A 26,808-nucleotide genomic window follows, 5' to 3' on the forward strand; every position below is an offset into this window, starting at 1 on the left:
ACCTCTTAGAAGAGGTTTAGCTTATTCGCTTCACTCGCTCACTAAATTTTAGGGCAAGTATTATGCCCCTGAACTTTCAAAGATCAAATCAGCATCATAATATCGGTGGCATCTGAAATAGGCATTTGTCTGTGTTATGTTGTTATACTAATCATGCAGTTATTATGTAACTTCAGGGATGTCAATTGTGATGTAAGAGTCATGTGACATGCTTTCCCAGAAAAAAATCAGGGTCCAGGGTGATACGATGTCACTTCCTGTGATGCCATTACGGTCAAAGAGTATGTGATGTCAATTCCACAAGCCCTGGTATTTTGGTGAATCAATGCTCATGGATACTTCTGTCCTTCCTAGCCTTCGTGATCACTTAATTTGAGGATCTTTAGTTCCTCAGCAGCTCCCCACAGGTCTCTCACAACAGAACACTCTCTATGCCGCTCTAAAGTAAATGTTACCTTCGATTTGAATTCTGGGCACCGCAGAACGCCATGACTCTTGTCCTTCGACCAAGTACTGCTCCAAAGTTACAATGTATAATTTTAAATGCAAAAACTGGCAACATTACATGCTACACACTTTACCCACAAGAAATGGAAAGACTGACCCTTTAAGGGCCCAATAGCATTAGAACAATTAAGAATGGCCCCTATCTGCCCGAGAGCTGCCTGTGAGCAGATGCCAGGCTGAGTTCGCCAAGTCTTCCGCATCCAGACTCCACAGACATATGAACATGTGTTGCATACAACCGGTCAGAGCCTCTCATCCCAGCTCACCGCAACTGCTCACCTGATTTTAAAAGGTGGACAGTGGATGTTACAGCTCAAAACCAAGTTTATGGTTTAACAATATTTATTAGGTTAAAACACTGTGTACACCAAAGGGCAATGCTGTAGGCCCCAAACAAATGAACCCGTATGTTACTGCCACCATTTTCAAGAAAACATATCCCCAGGAGAAGAAAACCTCCATTGTAAATGCTCCTGACTGAAGAGTCAAACAAGGGACAGGGAAAGCAGAGAGACAACAAAAAGAACATGTATAAGAAACCATGATACAACTTCCATCCCTGAAGAGCAGCTAACCTTGAACCCAAACTGCTTAGAAGCGTCAATATGCCCCAGACTCCAGGCACAATCTATTACCTCTATGCCACCTACCAGTATATCAACCAGGATCTTTGCTGAAATTGTACAGGAATGCCATAACTCATTCAAGATTTGAAATCATGTTTTAGAAACTTCAAACTTCACCTCTACAATCCATTCTTGATACACTGTAACCTCTTTTTTTCTCATAAATGTAGCTGACAGCAGGCAGGGGAATAAAACAATTTCTGCACACCAAATTTCACCTTTTTGCGCCAAATGACTTCATGATGGATCTGATCTCTTTCTTCAGCTGCAGACAGTACCATCTTCTCTGTGCCACTAAAATTCTCCATTTGGCCTCTTCGTTCCAATGAACGGGAGGCCACCCCTGATAGCCTTCAGTAGGAACTTTGGGCCTCATTTAAAAGCCCCTAGCTCTGACGCTGCCTCCCTATTTTTTACGCAACGCCAGTGCAATCAGTGCGCCATATCTACAAACTGACACATTGGGTCCAGTACGTTAGTTTGTAGAGCCCTGCATCACATTATACTTGCGCCAGGTATAATGTATGCAGGGTAGGCGTTCCCATTTAAACAAGCCGCGTAGGATTGGCGCAGTGAAATTTACAACATTTCAGTGTGTCACTCTATGACTTCACTGCTTTTAAAATTCTTACGCCTGCTCAGACATAAGGTGTGACAGACTCGCCTATGTGTTCTGACGCATTTCTGGAGTCGCGTCAGTTTTACAACCAACTTCAGCAATGCATCTCTTTTGCACCAACAGATGTGTCAGAATTTCTGATGAATCTGTTAATCCTTGCACCATGGAGCATTGTATTGTAAATATAGCGCATCCATAGTGCCACAAGGACATTTGCTGCAGGCACAATTAGCCTGACTCATCAATGCATCGGTTTCTTGTAAATGCGCCTCTTTGCCCCTCTGGCTCACCCTACCTGGCCATACCGACCTCCCGAGCTGCCCTGATCGGCCAAAGCTCTTTTGAATCCTTGGTCCCACTGTGCTCAACACCTCTTCTGCTGCTCTCCATCTCTTACCCAGATGGACGGCCTCTCAGAGATCACCATCATTAGCTTCACTGTGTTTAGGGCTAGTGTGCAACTCTGTTACGTTGGCCCGAGGAGTGCTAGGCACCTCGATGGTAGCGGTGTCTCAGAACAGCCCCAGTCTATATCACACAAAGCAGGAGTAAAGACAGGAGAACCACAAACCCACAGCATTTTTGGTCCCCGGCTGACTCTAACCCCTCTCTGAAACCATTTTAAACAGGCTTGCATCTGGGGAGACTCATTTTGGGGGTCTCACTCCAAAGCAGAGATCCAAAACCAGAGGTCCAAAAGTGAAATAAACTGAGACCGTCACAGATCCCTGAAATTAAATAATTGAAAATCTGCATTTTCTAGATTTCTAAGGTGATTTACCTCCTGCTACCCGGTGTAGGAGCTCTTTATTTGACAGGGTGCCGCTCGAGGCTGTCATACCGATACTTGGACTGCTGGGGTTTCCTTTTACTATCATCTAGGAGCTGAGGTGACCTGTGTGGACGGCGTCGGCAGGAAGAGTGGGACTGCGAGTCCCAGGAGCGTCAGCGGCTTGCTTGTTGGCCGCACCTGCGAGACTCTTCCCCCTTGACCCCGCCCCCCTCCCGGGTATTTTGAAGGACCATTGGCCATAAGAACAAGGCAGGCCTACGCGCCACGCGGGACGCGCGCAGGCTAGCGCCGGGCTAAGCCCGGGCAAAGGGCGGGCCGTTTGAGGCCGTTAGAGAACGGTAGAGACCGGTCCGGGCCACCCCCCTAACGCCCCGTTTCCCTGGTATTGTTCTTTGTCCATTCGGCATATTACCGCTAGACTTTCCATCATGGCCAGTAGGGCAACTAGAAGCAATTCTGCTCCCACTCTCTCCGGAACATTGGACAAATTTATTTTTAAAGCTAACCTTGTATCTAAGAAGGGTACCTCTGTATCAGAGGAAGGTGTAGATAGCTCCTGCTTATCTTCGCCAGGGTTATTAACAAATACTAGCACACCGCTCCTGCTCGATGCGACCCACCTCTCCCTTATGGATAGTATTGACCAGACTATTGAGTCAGTTTTGCAACAACTTAGGACACCGTCATCTGCGCCAAGGGACAGAGGTACTTCACGCACTACTAGTGATGTAGAGGTTTCCTCTGTCACAGAGATTGTGCCGCCCGGGGATCAGGGTATGGATGCTAATCTGTCAATGTGTACGGGAGATAGTGAGGAGCCCGTAACTAAAAGAAAACGACCCAGTAAGCCCAAAAGTGCTAAAAGGACTAAAACCAATCATGTTATATCCATTGTGGAGGAAAATTTGGGTGCACCCGAGCTTATAAGCTCGGGAAAGAACGGGGCCATTCCAGGTGTTCCACCTATTGCATCTACACCAGTGCCTACACAGCCATTTATATTTGGAGGCGTTGTCCCTAACACCTCAGATTCCCTCATTGCCTCACTCACCGCTGTCCTCGAAGGTCTTTTGAATCCTCTTATTCTCAAATTGGATTCGATAGATTCGAGATTGACAGTGATTGAGAGACTCAGTATGGGCATTCAAACACAGCCTGGGAGTGGAGCAAATCCTGATGGAACATTAGGGAGTGGTATGGTTGACCCCTGTCCTCCCCTGTCAACTATGGCTCAGGTCCCTCCTACATGTATAGCTCCTACTGGGGAAAAGAGTAATAATATTATAGCTCCCGGTGTTCAAACTGTTCCTGTACCACTCCCCAGGTCTGCCCCACCGATCCCTCCCCCTAGAAAGTCAAAACAATCAGTCTCGGCTAGACAACACACCCAGGAGAGCCTAACAAATGTGCTAGGTCACAGCTCTAACTCACAGGACAGCTCCAAATCCAGGTGTATGGCAGTTAACCTGCCTCCCGAGGCGGTGGGCTATACTGCAATACTGACGGGGGTCCCTGAGCTGGCCAACGGCGTGAAGGAGTCCTATGACTCCTTACGCAACAAGGTAATTAGCTGGCTTAATACCCAAAGGCCACTTCCATCTGATTTAAAGGGAGAAGTTCTACTGGTTATAAGGGTGCCTTGGATTGGGTATACCGCCAAGAAAACTGTGGGGGACTGCATAATTGTCAGCTTTAAGAGCCCTCAGGTTGTTACCTACATTTGCAACTGGCTCGGTAATACAGGTAATACATCCATTGAACTGGTCCCCCTCTCGTACTTTTACCCCAAACCTTTGAGGAGTGATGACGAGTGGACACGGGTGGGTTTTGCTGTAGACGGGACTAGATATAGGCCTAGGCACAACGTCCATCCTACCACATTCAATTTCGCCCATCCAAATAGATTCAACTGCCTTGACGAGGTAGATTGACTCCGAAGGGGTTTATCCACGCAATCTTGCCCAGTCAGCGTAGTTGAACCACCAGGACAGGGGATGGGTGCTGTAGTGACTGACACTCCAAATAGAGAACTGGAAGATTGTGGTTTGAAATTGCCTGGCCCAAGGGACCCTTCAGTGACCCGTTCCGTAAATCAAACTGGTAATGCACAAACCCCCCAAGTTATTTCTGCTGCTAATATAGCAACAACTGCCCAATCTACCCATGTAATAGAAGTACAGCGGCCTGCACTCGCAAACGCAGGCATTACATCTGAAACACTGGATGGGTCCCCTTCCAAACCCATTTCTGAGACTTTGAAGGTCCTCTCCTGGAATGTGGCAGGTATTGCAAATAAATTACACACACCTGATTGGGAGCACTTATTAGACTCTACAGATATCTGCCTTTTCCAGGAGACGTGGGCTAGGGACCCATTGACTAGCCAGGGTTTTGCAGTATTTGAAATTCACGCTAGGTGGAGTGGAAAGGGGAGACCCTCGGGGGGCCTAGCAATCTGGGTAGCTAGCCACATTGGATGTATTGCTGAAAGCATTCCCACGTTTTCGCACGACATCCAGTGTGTACTTCTTAGGTGGCCCAATGCAACCAAACTGGCTATTGTAAATGTCTATTCCCGTCCTGTCAGTGTAGCTAAGGAATCTCCCACCCTGGAAGATCTTTCGTCTTTTCTGGGGTCATTACCAACTGACTACAAAATTGTGTTGGGCGGAGATCTTAATTGCCACTTCGAACCTCTGGAAGGTTTAAAGGAGGGCGCCCTTACCTCTGAAGATGACTTCTGGGGTGTTCCACCCTGTTCATCCCCCCATCCCAAATCCTAGTCCCCACTTGCAGTGCAAATCATGACCCTTACTCTGAATTATGCACTGAGGGCTTGCAACGGCCGTACCCCGTCAGACAGCCCCTCATTGTGTACCTTCAATAGAAAGGACCATGAATCGAGGTTGGATTACATCTTTGTCGACCTCGGTTTGTGGTCCAAGGTTCATGATTTTAGAGTATCCCCCAGAACGGATAGTGACCATAATGCTCTCCTATTGGACCTGAAAAACCCCGCTCCTGCTCCTGAGTCACAACCTGCCAAATCTCACGATGACCCAGATAATCTGGCTCTCTCTTCTAATAGGCGAAGGGTAAAATGGGGCAAAATCGTAAGTTCAGAGGAAAATATAAGAAAAATCTTTGACTTAGCTCTCCCGAAGTTTATAGAAATAGAAGTTTTAATTGAAGAGCCTAGATCCCAAGATTTTAACAATAAACTGGCAACCATCCATGAAAATCTAGTGGGATCTCTTGCGGAGGTCGTTTTCCCAAAGGCAGCCCCACGGCGCAAGCAGACCCGAGTTCCATCATGGTATAACTCAACCTGTAAAAAGGCTAAATCTGAGTTAATTGCGGCTATCAAAGCAGGAGCATATAGGACCTCAGTTGCTAAACTTAGGAGCCAGTATAAGGAAACCATAGTCTTGGCGAAAAAAGAGTGGGGTTGGAATCACTGGCATGACCTCTCCTCGGCTTTAGAATCCAGGGATTCGAAAAAAATTCTGGACCCTGGTGAATAATGTCACGGGAGAGGCCAAAGCGGCAGTGGACTCCAACATTGCATCATCCGCCTGGGAAGGCCACTTCGCCAGACTGTATCAAGATATTGAGCAGCCTGTTTACGAAGCGGCCTTTAGTGATGCATCCATCCCTGGAGATGGCTTAGAGTTTACCCTTGGTGAGGTGGTTAGTGCAATAGAGAGACTGGCAATGGGGAAGGCCCCGGGATTAGATCGATTGCCCGGTGACCTTTTCAGACAACATCCTGAGATTTGGGGTCCATACCTCCTTATTCTTTTTAATGCCATCCTGGGAGGTATGGAGATCCCCTGTACTTGGCTGGGAGCAGAGATAGTGCCTATATATAAAAAGGGTTCCCCTCTTCTCCCAGCCAACTATAGGCCAATCAGCCTCATAGATGTCCCCCAAAAACTCTTCTCTCGCCTCCTCCTGGACCACCTCAATGATTGGATGGAGGCAAATGAAATCCTGAGTCCCCTCCAGGCTGGCTTCAGAAAAAACACGTCCACCATGGACCAGGTCTTCCGCCTCATCCTCCTGTATTGGAAGACGGTGAGGATTGAGGGGGGGAGGCTATACATGGTGTTCGTGGATCTGAGGTCAGCCTTTGACCTGGTCCCACGGAAAAAACTCTGGCAGGTCCTCAGGGAGTTGGGTGTCCCATCCCATCTGTTGCACACCATAATCAGGCTCCATGATGGCAACTATGCGCAGGTTAGGTGTGGCAGGGACGGTGCGCTGTCATCAAGATTTCCTGTTCTCAGAGGGGTAAGGCAGGGTTGCGTCTTGGCGCCAACCCTGTTTTGCCTCTTTGTTAACAGCGTTATATCTTATCTTGATGACGTTAAAGATAATGACGCCCCTCTTTTGGCCGGCAGGAGGGTGCCAGCTGTTATGTTTGCTGACGACACCCTCCTGCTCTCCAAAACCCCCATGGGGATCCAAAGGATTCTAGATGGATTTGATCTTTTCTGTAGACAACATGGTCTAGAGATCAATACAGAGAAGACCAAATTCATGATCTTTAATCCAGCCACAAAAACTAGACCCAATCCCACTCTGGGTTCTGTCAGTCTAGAAAGGGTCACAACCTTTCAATACCTGGGGGTAACACTACACGAGAACCTATCCTGGGAACCCCAAATTGTAAGATCTCGGCTTAAGCTGTCTCAACTTTCCGGTGCGATTTTGAAGGTTGCAAATTCGTCAACCTTCAAACCAATAAGTCCGGCACTGGAATTGTATAAATTGCAGGCCAAAGCGGCCGCTTCATATGGCAGTGAGTGATGGGGGCATAGAGCAGGTTCGGTTCTCGCCAGTGTTGAAAACAACTTCCTTAGACGTCTTCTAGCCCTCCCCCGGAGCACACCTTTGTTTCCCTTAAGACTGGACTTGGGCTTACCATCGATCACTGCTGAGCTGGAGTCTAAGCCAATAAGATTCTGGCATAGGCTTTGGTCTACCAGTGAGCTTGCCCATTAGAGGAGTGATCTTGTCCATGTATTGGAACTGAACCAACGTGACAAAATACCCTGGTTGACCTACATAAAAAAAGAACTGTATCGGTTAAAATTACCTGAATTATGGGAGGCACCTGAATCGGGATGTCAAAGGCTTTCCCGCAAACGTTTGGTACAGATCCATAATGAGAAAAGCTTGGATCTCCTTTTGACCTCGGCCAAGCACGGCACCTTAACCGAGCGTTTCCTACAACCCAAAAATTCATACGAATTTGAAGGTTTTATGGATATTATTTACCCCATTTTAGCCAGGAATCTGTTTATACAGTGGAGGCTTGGCACTTTGCCAGTCAAAACCTTCACTTGTAATTGGCTTCACTCCGATGACAATATCTGCCCAGGGTGTAACTCCCATGATGAAGATGAAACAAATTTTTTCTTTTTCTGTCCTGCATATCAGAGACCAAGGAAACATTGGTTGGTCCCCTTATGCAGGAATTTGGGATTCAGGAGCCATATGCACGCGTATAGAGTACTAAGAACTAGTACCTTGCCCCACATAGTTTTCACAGTGGCAAAATTCACCCTTGCTATGTGGCATATCAGGAAAAAAATGTTACACGCACAACTGTCGTAAATATTGAAAACAGTTTCCATACCACAGACTGTGCTTTCGGATCATGCCATGAATTGTGTTTCCTAACTATGATTCGGTCTTTTTTCCATTATGTTCTGAACATCCTGGCAATCAATTTTTATGATGTGTTTTTATAATTATAATTGCATTCCTCTTTTTTTATAAATGTCTAAACGTATTTGCAATGTATCTTTTATGGTCTTGATGATCGAAATAAAGAATTTTTGGATTGGATTGGACAGAAAGGTACAAGCAGTACTATATTTTGGAGCATGAGAACATCTGCACATGGAAAGAGAAAATAAAGTATTTCCTGAAGTCAGTACAGAAATGAAAGAGGGAGGGGAGAAACTTTAAATGTACTTTGCTTGATTAGCATTACTATCAAAGTGTACCTGTCCAAAAGAATAGTTTTCATACTTGCTTTGTTGAGTAATTGTTTCCAGTACAGTCGGAAAGTGGGGGGAACTTCACTAACCACAGAGTTAATGATTAAACCAGCAGTCTAACTTATTCACGACATATAAAAGCTTTCTTAAACAAAATAAAATATTCATGCATAAGCATTAATTGTTCTGTTTCTATTTAACACTCATTCATGCCAGCACACCAGCTTCCAACAAGCACTGGCAAAGCTAATAGGTCTTGCCTGTTTAAAATCTATTGGCTTTGTTAATGTTTTTTAGCCATTTTGTAAAGCAACGTGCCTGCTATGCAGCATGGCTGGAAGTAGAAACAAAAACGCTATGACAACTCACTGGCTTTGCCAATGCTTAGGAAAAAAGAGCTATGGCATGGTCAGTGCAGGACGTATCTTCTCTGGGTTTTTCTGACTGGAGAGAAGGGGCAAGCAGCTACGGGGGAGGGGAGATGGAGCAGGCAATGGCGTTTAGTGAAGTGATGGGTAAGGGGCAAGGAGCGACCAGGTGTGGGGGAGGGGGTTGGGGCAAGCAATGTCGGGGAGGAGTGCAGGCGGACAGGGGAAGCAATGAAAGGGGGATACAGATAGTGGGGAGCAACTGAAGAAATAATGCAGGAGGGGGACAGGGTTAGCGATGACGGGGGAGGGGGAATGAGTCAAGCAACAACTTGGGAGGGTAAGGGAATGGGGTAAGCAACAATAACAGGGCAACACCCAGGGAGGGGGAAGCAACAAAGTGGAGCAAGTCAGGGCAGAAGGGGAGACGGCTTACAAACACAGGCACTCTTATGCAGTGCTAAAACTTAAATTTAACAAGCATTTACAATGCAACGGTTTCGCCTTTGTAAAAGTTAGAGCTATTGGCATTGTAAATGACATTTTTTTTTTTTTTATGTGTTGGTTTTGAAAACAGATAAATTAATAGCATTGTCATTTCGAATGCCAATAGCTTAATCTCTCGCAAATGGACGATACCTGGAGAGAACAAAGATTAGGGCCCCCAGAATGCACTGGTATGCTCCATGAAAGCAGAGGTTGAAATACAGCCTTCTGCATGCGACCCCTAGGAACTCACAGGGCACCTGCTGCTGCACACACAGCACCGCCATGTTACTTATTCGAGAAGCCATGAGTTTGCCATGGACAGTAACCCACGTGTAATGCTATTCGATATGTTCGGCTAGATGAGTGTGAACCAGGCAATACCAGAAATTTGCCTACACCACAAAGCCCCCTTTTCGAAGTTCTGAGTGTATAAGGCAATGGTGCATGTGTACCTTAAGTTAGAAGCACTACAAACATATTTAAAAGAGAATTTATCAATGTTGGGAGGTGCAAGCGGTAGGACGGGGATACCTTATCCGACTGGCTGGAAGTAATTGTATACATGTTTTCAAACTAATGAGGCCCCGGAGAAAAGTGTTCTCACAAGACAGGCCTGGGATTTAATAACGCCCCCATGAAGCGCGGTACAAGAGACTGTTCATACAGAGATGGGCTGCGCTGGAGCCCCTCAGACAGCTAACTACACCTCAGGCCCAGCAAAGGGAAGCTGTACAAGGGAACGTATGAAAAACGCGAACAATACCGCCAAACCGGGGCAGCCCGGACAGAAAGTAAAGCGCAAAACAGCAAACATTTAATTAGTGTCTTAATATCCTCCCCTCCGCCCCCCACAAGCAAGGCTTTTTAATTACTGAATGTAGAAACAGAATACCTCCGTGAAGCATTCATGTGCATCGGCCTATCAAACCATGTACTCAAATTAAATGTGTAATCCTTCAAAATGCCTGCTTCTAAATGAATGAGTTTAAGGAGCGTGGAGTTCACCTGAAAGGATCTGGAGGCCCGGATCTCTTAAATTCGCGGTCTAATTGTGCTGGGAGTTGGTGAAAGGGTGTTCACAGGCAGGGAGAGTTTGGCCAGCTCCGACAAAGCAGCCCCCCCCCCCAAAAAAAAATCCCCTACTTCGAAAACCGTGAACAAAACTCCGTTTCGAGTCAACTAGGGTGGACTGTGGGGATACCAGGTGGGGCCACTGAGCTCGTTAAACATTAGCACGGCCTTACTTGCAGTTCAGCAGACAAAGCTGTGTGGCACTGAGCCCCAGTCTGTCAGGGCTGGTCAGAGAGCGATATCCATGGGCCACTGTGAAGCCGACTGAGCATACGCCGGCCATTACCGGAAACACCATCAGTGACCCCATGCACACATTTGTGCCCACCAGAACACTAAACAGGCATGCTTACCACTAAGAACATCAAAAGGCAAAACACACAACTGACAACAACAACAAAAAAAAACACACCGGACCCAGCCTCCTCCTTACCACCACCACAAGACTTCTTTGCACCTTCGTGTGCACAGAGCTGGTAGTATGCATTGTGTGGGCATGTGGGGTAAACTAGCGAGTCAGAGAGTGAAAATATGCTGGTGAATTTGAGTGTGTGGGGTAAAGCAGTGAGTCATTGAGCGTGTGAGAGCATGCTTGTGATTGAGGGAGTTTATCGAGAGACGGTGCCACGGAGTCGAACGGGCAAACCTACAGCGGGAGGGGGGGGGGGGCGGGAATGGACTCACGAACAGCGGGAGGGACGGCGGGAAAGGGCAATCAAAAGGCATCGTTTATCGAGAGATGGTGCCACGGAGTCGAACGGGCTCATGGACAGCGAGAGGGGGGGGGCGGAAAAGGGCAATCAAAAGGCAGAAGGAAAGAAAAAAACAAGCGAGATCCGCCCCGTCACGTGCGACAACCTCAGGCTGCAAGCCCTGGCTATTTTTGTCAACATTACAACTTTGCATGAATTCTTAGCCCGTTACGAGGATGTTTAAATGTGAAACTTCACGTGCCAAATGGCAAAGTAATGTTTGTAAAACAGGCGTGATATTGTCACATTTGGTAAGCGGAATTTCCCAACTATTTAGAAGTATTTACATTCGTTTTTCATGTCACGAATCATATAGGCCAGTAAACCTAGTCTCTTTTCTCCATAAACACTGTAGCAATTTTGGAATCTCGATTCTGGTGCTTTTGAAGAACGCTGTATCAACTAAGCATTAACACATTTTCACGAAACTAAATCATCGCAGTTTATCGTGTGGAGGACCAACGCATCAATTTACAGTCTAAAAATCAAATATTGTTACCTATTTACGTTAATTCTTTAGCGCTGACGTAGTTTAACAAGTCTGGAACAGAGCAACAGGTCGATTCGGGGGCGTGTTTGCGTGCTCTCCCCTTCCCATTGGCTGGAAGGTAAAATTCCAGCCAATGGGAAGAGGAGAGGGCGGGACTTAAAAAAAGACCCAGAAACGCCCCCGAATCGCGTCAAGGCGGGCCCTGAACTGAGTGACGCTCCTCTCCTCCAATGGCTGGCCAGCATTTACGAGGCCAGCCAATGGAGAAGAGGGGCGTGTTCAGGCCCCCAAACTATACACATAAGATTTCGGCTCCGCCCACTGTTTACGCAGTGCGACGGTAGCCGAAACCTAAAAAGCACTTCTGGTAGCATGCAACCAGTGGAAGGGCACTGACCACTGAAAGGGAGCAGTACTTGGCCCATACTTCATGGAATGGACAAACAGACAGTGGAACCAGCATATGCTGACCAAGGAGAGGCAAGGAAATGAGAGTGACAATGAAACCAACCAATGATAAGTCATGAGCGGGCTGTAAGCCCCTTGTATGTAAACCTTGAGCACCACGGAAATAACCACACTACTAAACAGGCCCTGGAGGGTGCGGGTGAAGGCCCATTTTTTCATTTAGATCTCTCCACTGCCTCTATGAGTGCCTTGGGAAATATTAGCATAAGTGACTTATGCACCGCCTGCTGTTTTTTTCTCTTCTTTTCTCCCTATGCTCACAGATATGAGAAGGGAAGGGGAATGTCTATCTGTGTCTGCTTTTTAGGTGGCACCCTGTAAGCCAGTTAAGCAACAAGTCTAGCCTTTTCATAAGGAACTGGTGGGAGGGTTTTGCTTCTGAGTATTATATTTAGAAATGAGACCAAAAGTTTCTTTTTCTAAGCCTCATTTTCAACGTCTATGTTATGTTATAGGCACTTGTATAGGAGACATCCTGCCATTTGTATGGCCACGTAATGCTTATGATGACAATTCAAATTACTAAATGGTTCTGCTGCTACCACTTAAGAGTGAGGTTTGAGTCAATTTGTGATGACTTATTATCAATATTTTGTTCTGATTCTGTTCTCGCTTATGGACGTTTGTTTTGCTTATTAAGCTGTAGTTGCATGATTTTAATAGCTTGCTTTTTAATATAGTGCTTCATCCATATGGATGTTATTTCTAAGCATTGTAAATAAAAGATGTTACCATTACACAATTTAACAGTACTGGGTTTACCATAACCACCCACAAAAGGATGGAAGGCAAAACAGGATTAGTTGGACTTTGAAATTATAACCTAATGATCGCCACGTATCTCAGCGGCAAGCTGACACATCAGTGGCGTTAGAGGCAAGACCCAGAGGTGAAGTTTTCATTGGTGCGGCAGGTGCAGTTGCACCAAGGCCCAGAAGTGAGAAGGGACCCACTGAACCCTATGAATTGCTATATTTCTCGGTTCAAACACCTGCCCGGGGGGGGGGGGGATTTCCTTCCGAGGACTGGGTTCCATGACCAATTGGCTACGCAAATGGGGAGGACACCAGTGTTGGTTAAAAAATATAGCATTTGCAAGCAGGATTAATCCTTGAGGATAAACAGCTGCATTGACTCTGCTCTGCGGCGCTAGAGGTATTGGAAGGCGGCGGATACATCCATGGAAACAATCAATACCCGTGGAAAGGTTTACATAAAGGCACTAATTCCGCGTGACAGACTCCCTTCCCGCCCGCCCGGTGTGGGCGGCGAAATGTGACTGAAATAATTTATCTCACTTTAGGCAGACCGCACGCATCCTCCAATCAGCATTGAGGCCCGTCTCCCAGGCCTTGCATACCAACAACCTGCTGTTTGTTCGCAAGGAGGCCGCAGCTGGGATAGTAAAGCCATGAGAGGGGACATTCTGGGGATCGGAAAACACAATATGCTTCTGAATATTTGACGTCGTACACATTTGCCTATATACACATCTTGATATTCCAGTAGCCTCGAAAAGTGACTGTACAGAGGTGCGCATTCAAACATAAACATCTGGCTTAGAATCAACGCCAGTCCAGCTGTGCCAGCTAGGCATCTGTATGACACCCTATGACGTCTATTCGCAGTGACATGGTCCCTCGTCTGTCTGCTAGCGCGCCAAGCCAAGCACTATATATACATCTGTCCATATACATTGCAGCGCCCTGGTAGCTCTCCTGTAGCTGTTTACATCCACTTTTCAATGGTAGAGCATGTTTTTGTTTTGCTAACAGTTTATGCAGCCTTTGACAAATATATACAACACTTTTCAAACTATACAGCCACTTGTGTTTGAACCCTGAATGTTTTGTGCACATTAAATTGCGTAAGGTCACAGGAGGAGTGCGCAAAACAGAGAGGTGCATGGGAAATTTACATGGTAATTATTTGCTCACAACAGTGCTAAACAGGCCCGATTCGTCATTGAGTTCACCCAAACCAGCTGACTGGTAATTGTGAAATGTAAAGGGGGCCCTATTGGTCATCTTCTGTATTTAGGGAAGCCTATGGATGTGGTTGTGTCTATGTTCTGCTGCTCTGTACTAAGCAACTTGATTGGGTTTTTTTTCAATTCATTTTTTTAGGTTTAGCTTGGCAGCACAGCTGTCTGCTAGATGTACTGTTACCAATTCTTTAAATTATAGATAGAGTTTAATTTTGCTTCCCTAGAGGAGTGTTACTCTATCACCTGATGCTGTTGGCTGTCAGGTGCATCATTCACCTCTCACAGAGTGTTTGCATTGCAAGGCACGAGGGACTATTTTACGTCCCAAAAAATGTACTCATTCGCCACATATTCAGCTCTTCATCTCCTGCATGCATTGTATACAGAAAACAATATTTTTCTACATGTTTACAGCAATACGCATCTCTGATGTTTTGTCAGGAGTTGAGTAGGAGTCATCACCATCACTGAAGGAAGGAGGCGGATTATATGGTGATGCTGGTTAGGTTTCACCATGTAATATTATCACAATACCCCAAAGATGGTCCTTGGATTCACAATAATCAATCCTTAGCCAAGTCCTCGTAGTGTGGCAAAAAGCAGTCAGGCTTTACTAGAGGAACATGTATTAAGCATTTCAGAGTACCCGAATGGACGATAAGTAATCCAACATCAATTTATAGAATAATAAAGCAGATTTTAATCTTAAATTAGATACCAAAGTTAATTAGATCAGATACCTATAACCGGAGATATGGGTTTGAGAAGAACATATAAATCACCACAATTCAATACTGCAGATCTTTTGCATTGCAGTCAATGGGAAAAAGTGGTAATGACAATTGTACACTTGCAGGTCGAGCTGCGTGGAACCCAAGGAGGGTAAATATGATGCGGATCCCAGGACCAAGCCATGACAGTCAGTTCAATTTTTCCTGGCTCGAGAAGCCCAGATGCAGTGTTGTCCTGGCTGTCCTTGGTGCTGATGCGGAAGTCACAGGAGAGCTGGTTTACCACTTACACAGAGCTAGTGGGGAACTGGAGGCAAAAAGTCAACAACAAATCCACTGCTGATGTTGGATGAAGGTTTTGCGGAGTTCTCTCGAGGTGCAGCATCAAGTAAAGGGGGTGGTTGCCGGACTGCCGACCAACAAGCCTTGGCAGTGGTAAGCACAGTAGAAAGTTAATTTGATGTCCGGAAGTCCTAGGGAACGTGGTAGCCACCAGACAATTTGTGGATTTCAGGACTACATTTCCCACAATGTACAGGACTATCTACTTGTGGACGATCCCTCTGAGGGCCCAATGACCAGCGATTCTTTGGTTCTAGCACATTGTTTTACCTGCGGTTGAAGGGGACTAGTGTCGCTAGTCTAGGGGAGTCTGGTGATGCCTTTGGCGCCCAAAGGGGTCCTTCTGTCTTGGGGAATCAAGCTTTGGCTTCGAACGAGCTGAGTTCATGCAGTTCCTGGAAGGTTGCCACAGGTGCAGAGTGCCACGCCTTCGGTTTGTGCAGCTCTAGTTGTCGCAGACATGGGTCTCTTCTTTTGTCCTTGTTGCAAGTCAGATCAGAACTGAAGTTCTAGTATTAGAGGTAGCCCTTAAATCCTGGATTTAGGGGCTTTAAAGTTATGGGTGCAAGTGATTAAAGGGCTACTTACCCCAGCGGCTAATACGCCCCTGTGGTGACCACATTTGAGTTTGTAGGTCACCTCTTCTACTCAGAATCCACTATTCTACCACTTTTAAAAATGGCAGAGGTCTTCCTTAGATGTACAGACCAGTTACCCCCCTAGAAATGTGGCTAGCTTTCTGGGGTGTACATCTCCTGAAAATCTAATATTCCCACATGCCATGGGGCAAGTGTGCCTGTGAGCAGGGAGACAGCAGTTTCCTCCCTTGGGAGGCAGCCTGGTTGGATATCACAGGCGGTGCAGCCTTTGAAACTCACCGCCTTGAAGTGCCACTTCTCTAGCCAGCTTCTCAGGGACAGTTACAGTCCAGGCCATTGTTTCTGACTTTCGGGAGAGTTCCCACCCCACGGCAGGTGGTCAGATTCCTGTCTGGGCTGCAGCAAGCGCACAGGAAAGGCTGGGGCAATCAGGTGGGCAACCTCTAAAGAAACAACCTGGGGGCATGCCACACCGTCCTTGACACAAGATTCATGTCAAGGGTGATGAGGCATGTTGTTTGATACCAAACACAACATATTTAGGCGGTACCATAACTGAGCTGCCAACCTCGAGTTTGTCCGGGTGCCAGTCCATGTAATCCTATGGACCGTCGATCACTTGTAGTGCCCTTTAATAGTAAAAAGCCACTATAGGGACATATAAGCTTACACTTACATGTCCACGCCTTTACTGTAATGCACCCTGCCTCCTGGGCTCAGGAGGTCTTCCTTAGGGGTGGCTGGCATATATTAAAAACAGTATATTGACTTTGCCACACAGGGTGAGGGTAAAGTCGAGTCTGAGCAGTTTGCACTGCTCCGGTTGTCTGCAAAGGCAGGTCTGCTGTCAGTAGTTTGCTTAGGTTACTCAGGGTGGTACAAACAGTGCTTCAGTGCCTGGTGGCCCTTTCAGCACCCATGCCCCGCGTGCGACTGGTACCATATACTAGGGACTTATAAAGGGGTTAAAGTCCTTGCCAATGGGGGTACCAATTCACACATATCAGTTTTAGAGAAAGAACACTGACACTGGGACCTGGTTAGCAGGCTTTAGTTCGCTGTCAGAGTCAAAAACCAGCATTTAGTAGTCTGAATGGGGAAAAAAGTGGTGGTGGGGGGGCATCGCCATACAGGCCAGATGTCTTACATCCACCTTCACTATTACCGTTACTATCACTATCATTACCACCACAGCATTTCTACATGTCCAATGTTTCATTCTCTACTGCATTACAGACAAACCTATTGGCTTTGCCAAAGCTTGAATACTTGTATGATTACATTGTGTAGCGTTCAAGTATTTCTGGTGTGTCATTAATGCTTCATAAATGACAATAAATTATGTTGATCATTTGTGTAGTCAGTGCTACAAGGCTTATCGTTGATGTCATTGGAGGGTGGCAGCAGCACGGAATACGTTTTTTGACTGAGATGGTCTTGCCAACAACAATAATTCAATTAACAGAGATACTAGCATGCAGCAAATGGGGCAACCTTTACCCTTCAATAATTTGGCCTAAGCAAGATAATTAAGCTAGACTTATCGGGCGGTTTCAGATCTTCACGTAGTGCGAGCTCACTGCTACTGAAACCAAAGATTTTCCTATAGAGCCTTCTCGGGTATCACCCCGAAGATATGGAACTCTCTGCCGCCGGATGTCCGCCGAATCTCATCTACCTCCTCTTTCAAAAAAGAAGTGAAAACTCTTCTAATGAACAAGTTTATGCCCTAAGATAATCATTTTATGTTCTATTGATACCACATTATGTCTTATTGACTATATACCTGCCTACTACTACGATACGGTGTACGATTACTACATTTTTGATACGCTATAGATATCAGTCTTACTATGCTATGTTCATATATGTGACGAATTCCTGTTCCTACAACGATATCCTGCCTTCCTCTAATGTAAAGTGCTCTACTCTAGGGTCATGTTCACGCTATACAAAACTTTATTAAAATAATAATAATAATGAAAAAATCTGCCCACTGAACTGTGGCTACTACCATTAACTACACTCAGGCGGAGGGAGGAACCTAGAGTTAAAACAGCTTCCAATCACTTGGTTATACCTGATATAAATTAAGCCTCAGAACAAAGTTTCTATATTAACAGATGCCTTTGGTGAATCTTCTCATGCTGAGGCTTCCCTCGGATTACTTCTGTTACTTCTTCAGAAATGACTGAGAATTCACCACAAATATAGAAGCACTCATAATTTGTCAACCGTGAAGTGAAAGATTTCACTACAAGGGAAATTATACCAGAGCGTGCAAAGACATAAGAACATATGACACTGCTTGACAAATAACATTACCATATAGCGCTGATATTAATAGCGCCACTGTCCAGATATTAGCAGACTTGCTGATGAGCTTTAGCTGTTTGTAAGCAGACCTGTTAATTTCAATACATAGCACACATGGAGTGGGCTTTGGGTCGGCCCTCGCTTACAGTGCTTAATTTGAGCCGGTGGTTTCCGGTGCTCGGCATCGGCACTTAATTGTCAACACCAGCGCTTGTGGTAGTGTGGCACAAGGTGGCACTATCTGAGATGACCACAACAACAGTCAATTATTAACTCAGTATACATTAAAAATTACTATTACCTGCCGCTCAAGCCATTCTTACAGCTTTGGGGGCCTGGAATAGTCCGAACTGTCACACTTGTAAGAGTGTGATAGTAGTTGTGTTGCTGCTGTCATGGTAGGGTGACCAGACATCTCGGATTTGCTCGGATAGTCCCCGTTTTTGATGGACTGTCTCGGCCTCCCGACACTTTCTCCTTAAACACAGAAATATCCCTGTTTAGGTCTCACCTACGGAGCGCGCATGCGCTGCTTAGGAGAGAGACCTAATGCCATCGGCACAGCTTTGGGGGCAAAAACGTGCACGCGTTGCATTGCTTGCAATGGCAACACGTGCACGTCTGGTAATTTCCTTGCGGGAGCGCACTCGCCATATGGTGCCGCCATATGGTCACATGCTCCCGCAAGGGAATCGCGCAGGCCCCCTCCCCTGCTGCCGCGCGCTTAATGAATTTCTCTGAAGCAATGCAGAGCGTCGTCAAGCGATCTTCGACAAGCGGCCGTCAGCAGAAGGCTCTCTCTGGCCTCAGTCATCTGTAGTCTATCGCATGATGACGCTGTAGCCTACGTGGAGATGCAACCCTTGCTTGGTTGCTAAACACCAACAGTGAGCGCTTGGGCCGTCATTAGACCGTGCAACACCCCCCGGGGAGAGATAGAAGCACTTGCATCATCTACATAAAGAAACAAACACAGGATAATGAGGCGGGAGGGAGGGGTCCTAAACAGAATCCATCCGTTCAACCTGCGCTAAAGGTCAACAACATGTTGCTACGATACTGACATCAACTGAATTAATTCAACGAGATCCGCAAAGTGTTGCACTTGCGTTTGAGTGCCCTTCGTGAAAGAAAGCGGAGCAGTAAAACCTGTTCTTTTTCTGGCGCATTCCCCTCCCAAATGTAATGATTTTTTACAGCATTTATAGAACGCGAACTCGACCCGAAGCTATTGGAGTGAGTTATATTAGTTACATTAAATAAACGCACGTTAATTTTTTAATTTTTGGGCACGAGGAGTTATTGCCCAAAATCACAGGAAATTGATCAACCCCAAGAAAGTAGCACCGGATTCCCTTTTCCAAAGGAGGGCACTCTGGTCCTAACGCCACATCCTTACCTCAAATGCGCACGAACACAGCAGAGTTCATACTTGCCGCCCCCGTTTCCTGATACACAGTCACAAACAACAGTGCAATAAGTCTCTAGAGCGGGTGCCAAATGAGAGCCATGTGCCAGCTCTATTTGTCCTGCTCTCTGTCGCCCCACGTTGCTCAATCGAGATTACACCGAAAGACTGAAACAAGCATTGGCATAGCCAATACGTCTCGCTTTTTGGACCGTATAAGTATTTAGTTATGCAGCAGAATATCCTTGTTGCAACAACACCAACTGTTGCATGGCTAAACGCTTATAAGGTCCCAAATGCGAGACCTATTGGCTATGCCAATGCTTGTTTTAAGGGAGCGGTCGGGTGAGTCTGCATATTATTCACAGTGTTGTGCAGTTTCACCTTTCAACCGCCCCCATAGAAACCAGTGGCAGAAGCTAATTTGTTTGGCCTCTCTCGCTGTGCTGCCTCCGTCTCATTCAAGCCGCACAGCAAGAGTTAATGAGGTGTTAATGAATTGTGAATCAGGGCTGCAGAGCCCTGTGGCCCAGCACCCCGAGCTCTTCACAGGCAGAGACAGAGGAGGGAATGTGAAAGGAAAAAAATATATGTATATATATGTATTGTATGCATGTATGTATACATATGAATATATTCTCTCATATTTTCCGCCCACACAACGCCACTCACAATACAGGGGGTACCTTGGTGCGTGGTGGCGGTCCCGCATCACACATCAAGGAAACAGTCGTAAAGACAATACCGGCCCTTCACGGGTTAGTTGATTGAAGTTATTTATTTCTTAAACCAGTGCAATCACATTGAACTGACAGACACGTTCCGGCCTCCCGGCCTCTGTCAAGGACATTGAAAAAGGCCAGGAGGCCGGAACGCATGTTGGTTCAATGTGGTTGCACTGGTTTAAGAAATAAATAACTTCAATCAATGAACCCATGAGTGCCCGGTATTGTCTTTACGACGGTTCCCTTGAGATATATATATATATATATATATATATATATATATATATATATATATATATATATATATATATTTAGAGGCTCCTCTGCATTTAGTTTCGGTGTGCTCACGAACGGGTGCTTTGGCGCGGAAATGCAAGCCGCATTTCAAATGTACGCTCCCTCCTCCTCCCATCAGGGTGAATGAAGCACTCACAGGAGTGTTAGTTTTTCCTTCAAAATCATTTAATTCATCTCGCCAGCCATAACATGACTCGTTTCGGCTACTGCCTTAGTCTTATGTTACACTGTTTCCCGCTCAAGCGTCATTTTTAAAAGGATCAACAAAAAGTCACATGATGCACAAAAATATGAAAACAGAAAAGGGCACTATTACACCTTCTCATGGGCGCCATCTTGGAACATGTCACATACAGTTCTAGGTGCTCTTAGATCAAATGCTTGAAATTTACCGCATTTTCTCAACCTTCTTTCTCATATCGAGCATGAAGGAACAAATGTCTAATAGTAGCAAACACGTCATAGAACTGACTCAGTCACTTAATTATACAGCCGTGTATCGGCTTAACCAAACATACATGTCCAAAGGCATACATGTCCAAAGGCATGTATGTATGACATGCATGTTTGGTTAAGCCGATACACGGTTGAGAAAATGCAAAGCTTGGTGCAAGCTGCAGTGGCCTCCTGACGAGAGCCCTGGCACTTGTGTGTTTTTCACAAATTAAGCACTGCTCGCTCGTAATTGGATGGCTTTGCTGTCTATCGTTTTATGACCGTAGACAACATGAAGCGACGCCGGACCGGCAGTGCATGCGTTCTGAGATGGGCGCATGGTCTGCACGATCACTTAGCAGAGCGTGCTGTCGCGAGGCGCCCCCCTCAGCGTTTTAAAGCCCCGCGCGTGTTGACGAGCAGCAGCACGCGCTCGTGCGCACGGAAGCTCAATCTACTTACGGTCCACAAAGGAGGTAAAGAGCATTCGGAACCTGCTCAGCCGGCTGCCCTCGTCCGCCCACATGCGCACCACACCGGTGCCCGTCTGCAGCATCACGTCGTTGGCCACCGTGCTGCAGAACTTCGCCTTCAGGTTCTCGATGGAGCTGCTGCCGTCGTAGACGGCCACGAAGTTCCGCTTGCACTCGTTGGAATGTTCCATCTGGTAATCCAGGAAGCGCAGGTATATCTGAGCAAGAAACACAGGAAACGTAAGGAAGTAAATAGGTTATCGACCTCAATAAACTCTAAAGACAAAACACATGCATATTGGGCCACAGTGGGAATAAGTGCAATTCATGCAATCATTTAAAAACACCAAATATCACTGTGCGTTATTACTTATTGTTAAGTATCCTGTCATCACTGTATGAAAGTGGTCTCGGCCAACGGTGTAACATAGGCCCCTGCCTTGGGGCCCTTTCAGCCCAAGGCCTATCTATGTAAGTGTCCAGGCAGATGTATTTTGCGGTTTAATCTCGCTTGAACTCAGCCCAAGAGTATCCGAGCTGCTCAGGGCACAAGTCGTAAAAAAAGAAGTGGGGGGACGCTGTCACCGGAAGTGACGTCACGAAAGATGCCGAGCTCCTCATCCCAGAGAGGCCAAAGAGTGAAGTCCAGCTGTTTGGCAGGGGGGATGGTGTCCCCCTGGTAAAATAATTGTGGGGAAAGGGGCGTGGCTTGACCAACGATGCAGTGAGACGTGCTCCGGGGGAGCTCCCGCTGCCCGCCATCATTATAAGCTATTATTGCGGAGTTCCGGGGACCCAACCTGCCATCCGGGGGGTGCCTGAGTCATGTGGACATCCGGGACACAGGCGACACGGAGGTCGAGCTCCCGGGGCGCAGCAGAGGTCGGCAGACGAGGATGGTACGGGAGCCTTGAGGCTGCGTCCGCCATTTTGGGCCCTGCAGCCCGTGGTCTGCGCAGGCGAACGGAGACCGAGGAGAGGAGTTGCTGGGCGCCGGTTCGTGGGCCGGGTGCCTGTGCCCTGTTGGTGCCGGGGACGCGAGCGGAGAGGTGTCCCAGCCGCCGGGGTGCAGCAGGAGGAAGCGGACGGGGACGGTGCGGAGGACCGGAGACTGCGGCCGCCATTTTGGGCCCGGTGTGTTGAGGCTACTCCGGAGGAGCGGAGCCGGCGGAAAGGAGCCGCTGGAGGGCTGCTTGAGGTCCAGAGGGTGCTTGCCCACCGTGGAGGCTTTGTTGTGGGGGGGAGTCCTGCCCCCCCCATGTTGCCCAGAGGACGATCGGGCGGGGCTGTTGTGGAGCCTTGGTCGGGTGCCACCATTTTCCCCTGCCTGAACCTTGCCCGGGGGAGTCGAGCCCCGTGAAGGCTGTGTACCTGAGGCTGCTTGGAGCGGTTGAGGCCCCGATGTTGGAGGGGACCCCAGCTGGACGAACTGGGAGGTCTGACTGGCGCATCCCTCTGGAGACAGCACAGCGTGGCATCGGATGCCTGCGGTTGGCGACGTCTTGGTAGGCGACCTTTTTTCTCCCCCTCCTCGGCGGACAGCGGTGGACGCGGCGGGCCCTGGAGGGACTGCGGGTGCGGCCCATTGGAGCTCTTCTTGGGCGGAAAGGGACTGGACTGGCCCTGGAATCTTGACGGCCATCGACGAGCTGCGGGGCTGCACCCGGACGGCGCAAACGACTACGCGGCCTGGGCCTTCCTGGACCTGTGATTTGAAGCGGCGGACACTTGCTGTGGGCGAGGACCGGCTCATTGGCGTGTCGCTGAAGGTGGGCGTACTCTTGAGACAGCTCCGGACACCAAGGTAGCGGCACTAGTCCGGTGAGCAGGGCGGCGGTGAAAAAAGCAGCTCGCCATTATCTGCTTGACTGTGGGATCAGCCTTGGGAGGCCTGGTGCTGTGAGCAACGGTCCTTTGGGTGGGGGGGTGTATAGGCAGCTTTCCGCCCTCAATTTGGTTTCCCTGCGCTCTGGACAGTGTGGTGCTTGGCGTGGCATAGGGGCTTGTTGTGGGGGCTGGCCTGCTGAGTAGAACGAATCTGCCACTCCCGCCATTGTCACTTTGCGCGTCACTAGTGGTGCTTGGCGCGGCGACTTGGGGAGATAGAGGCAGGGACTGCAGCCTGGACGTTGGAGTGCAATAACTGCCGCCTGGGTGCCCGTGCAGGAGGCCTTTTTTGTGAAGCCCTAGGCTGTGTGGCGATCGGCTGGGCCTCTCACTTGCCCCTGCCCCCATTGTATTGATTTCTCTGTGCATTGACTTATACTCCGCGGGTGGGGGGGGACCTGTCTGGGCTCTGTACAGTAGAAGAGTTTAGGAGTGTGTCTACGCCCTTGCTTTGTTCTCTGACTGGCTCACTTCCCAAGATACTGAGGGGTTCATCCGTGCCCTCTGGCTGGGAGGGTGTAACTCGGACAATGACGCGCTCCAACAAAGGAAACAAAGCCGACCCGTCTGCGGCCTCCAAGGACAACACTGTCGTATCCATGTGGGGGAAAGCGGGGGCGGCTGCTGCTGGTGAAGGCTCATCTCAGACTGCTGGAGACTCCCCACCGGTTACTCAGGCATTTATGTCCACCTTTATGTCGGAGCTGAAAATGGAGATAGGGTCCCTGCGGTCTGAGGTGCACACATGTGTGAAGGAACTACGGAAGGAGGTGACGGACCTTGGGGACCGAGTGGACGGACTGGAAAGGACGATGGACACGCGCACGGAAGATCAGGAACACCTATGGCAGCACTTGGCGGCCCTCGAAGAGCAGACCATTGAGACCAAGTAAAGCAGGAGGACTTGGAGAACAGGAGCCGTCGCAACAACCTCCGTATCCGGGGGATTCAGCTTGGAGAAGAAGGGGAGGACATTATGGGATACGTAGTGCAGCTTCTACATGACATCTGGGGGGACGAGAATGCTTACCTTCCGGCTTTGGATCGGGCACACCGTGTGGCTGGCCCTGCGGGTAGGCCAGGGCTTTTACCGGACATTCTGACCAGGGTCCATTTCTTCACCGAAAAGGAGGCTATCTGGAAAATTGCGCGAGATAATCCGGACCTGCGATACAAGGGGCACAGGATCCAGATCTTCCAAGATTTGGCACCCAACACACTGAAGAGGAGGCGTGCGTTTCGACCTGTGACCGAAAATCTGCGCAGTATGGGCATTGCCTACCAATGGGGACATCCATTTGCACTCATATTCCAGTGGGAATCCAAGCGCAGAATCATACAATCCTACACAGAAGCGGCGCAACTCACCTGCTTGCCAACGTCACCGCCGGCGAGCCCATCTCAGCCCCGTAGACAGAAAAGAACACCGGCTGGGCCATCCTGGACCACAGTGCATCGACACCATAGTGTCTCCCCCAATGCTGAGCGCTCACCCTCCCAGGCCAAACAGGACATTATAGCTCACATCCGGTCCCTTGAGGGGGATAAAGAAGAGCCGGACGTGAGCCCCCTGATGCCATGAATTGCGAGACGTTTACTTCTTCCCTCCTAGTGGGGAGGTGTCACGCCTAAGCCCGCACGAACTTGTGGGTGGAGACGCATTGCGGGTCCTCACTCGCTACCCCGACTCCCGGTGTGCGGGTTGGGGGGACGGCGGGAGCTCCTCGGCTGTCAGACCTTTCAGAACACCACAACCCCTGTCAGTCTGCCCTTGAGGGAGTGACATCCCAGAGTGCGTCCAAACCTACGGGTGCACGATGCCCTGTAATGGGGGCAGTGTAATTCGGCCCTGTTGGCCGCGATTGTTAAGTAAAACTGGGTGGCCATTCTGGCCGCTCATTATCTCTCTATTCTCTTCCTTCTTCTCTTGCCTCTTGCCTTTCTTCTTTCTCTTTTCCTTCTCTTCTCAGGGGGGTGTGGGGAGGGGCCGCTGGGCAATGGTTCGGTATGAGAGTCTGAGGGTGCAGGCCTCTAGTGTGTGTGGAGTGGGCGGGTTGACTGCTGTAGGGGCATGGAGGGCTTATGATGCAACCTAGCATGGCTGTGAATACACCTAGTCCTTTAAAGGTTCTGACACTCAATGTAAAGGGACTTAACTCGCCCAACAAGCGTAAGCAGGTTTGGCACTATCTCACTCGTCAGAACCCAGACATCATATTCCTGCAGGAGACACACCTTTTGCAAGCTGACACCGCGCGCATTGCACACCCTAGGTACCCTCTTCAGTTCTGGGCTGCAACAGACACGAAGACAGCAGGAGTGGTGATTTTGTGCAGGGCTGGTATCAGGCGGGTAGGCGACAGGCCCTTTCGAGGTGGTGATGGGCGCTTCCTTAGAGTGGGGGTGGATGTGGGGCGCCGCTGCTTAACACTGTGTAATATATATGCCCCTAACCAGGTGCAGGACCGCTACCTTCGAGACCTCTTGAGGGAACATGTGCCGCAGGGTGGGCCCTCACTCATTCTTGGGGGGGACCTTAACCTGGTCTGGAGCCCTGAGATGGATCGGAGTGAGGGCTCCTTCAGTGGCGCGGGGGCATTGTCTTCGGCGCTGCGCAAGCAGATCGCGGATCTAGGGCTGTTTGACGCGTGGCGTTACTTCTCCCCGGACAAGAGGGAGTACTCATTCTACTCACATGCACACCGGTCCTATTCTCCCATCGATTATTTATTTATATCTCACGATCTCTCCCGCGATACCCTAGGGGTCACTATGACCGATATCTTACTATCTGACCACGCCCACGTTGAGTTACTCCTGCAGGACCCGGCTGCTTGTCCTGCCCGGGAACGAAGGTGGTGTCTACCGCCAAGTATCCTTCGGGATGAGGCGGATGTTGAGGACATCAGGGGGGCCTTGTCTCCTACTTCGAGAGTAACGACCTGCCTGAGACGCCCTTCCCAGTGGTCTGGGACGCCTTCAAGGCTACAATACGGGGGCATATCACATCCCTCTCGATTGCGCGGTCGCGTGAGGCCCGAGCACTGAAGGACAAACTAACGGGAGACCTCAAACAGGCGGAGATACAGGATCAGGGCGGTTCCACCCTGCGGTCGAGACGGCGGTTAGCTAACCTTAGAGGCCAGCTCAGGATGTTGCGCACAAACAGGGCGGAGTACTCCCTCCTGGCATTGAAACAGAGGTATTTCGAGGGCGGGGACAAGGTGGGGAGGCTATTGGCGAGGAGACTGAGAGCCCGAGCCGCTAAAGCGCATATAGCGAACGTTCAATTGCCGAATGGGACCAGGGTCGCGGCGGCGAAGGATAAATGTCAGGCGTTCAAGAACTATTACACAGCACTGTATACGGAAGAGAAACCGCCGCCGGAGTTGTTGGAGGAAATGCTGGGGCAGT

The 26,808-nt window shown here is 48.5% G+C and overlaps 1 protein-coding gene across 1 annotated transcript in view; it reads right to left on the reverse strand.

Moving 5' to 3' along the window:
- Positions 1–26,808, reverse strand: part of NETO2 (neuropilin and tolloid like 2) — a 311,726-nt gene that overhangs the window by 34,948 nt on the left and 249,970 nt on the right. The window contains exon 7 of the mRNA XM_078669388.1: positions 21,497–21,725. Within this exon, the coding sequence (XP_078525514.1) occupies positions 21,497–21,725 (229 nt within the window). The remainder of the gene's footprint in view (positions 1–21,496; positions 21,726–26,808) is intronic.

Source organism: Lissotriton helveticus, chromosome 12, assembly GCF_964261635.1.
Source record: "Lissotriton helveticus chromosome 12, aLisHel1.1, whole genome shotgun sequence".
Lineage (NCBI taxonomy): Eukaryota > Metazoa > Chordata > Amphibia > Caudata > Salamandridae > Lissotriton > Lissotriton helveticus.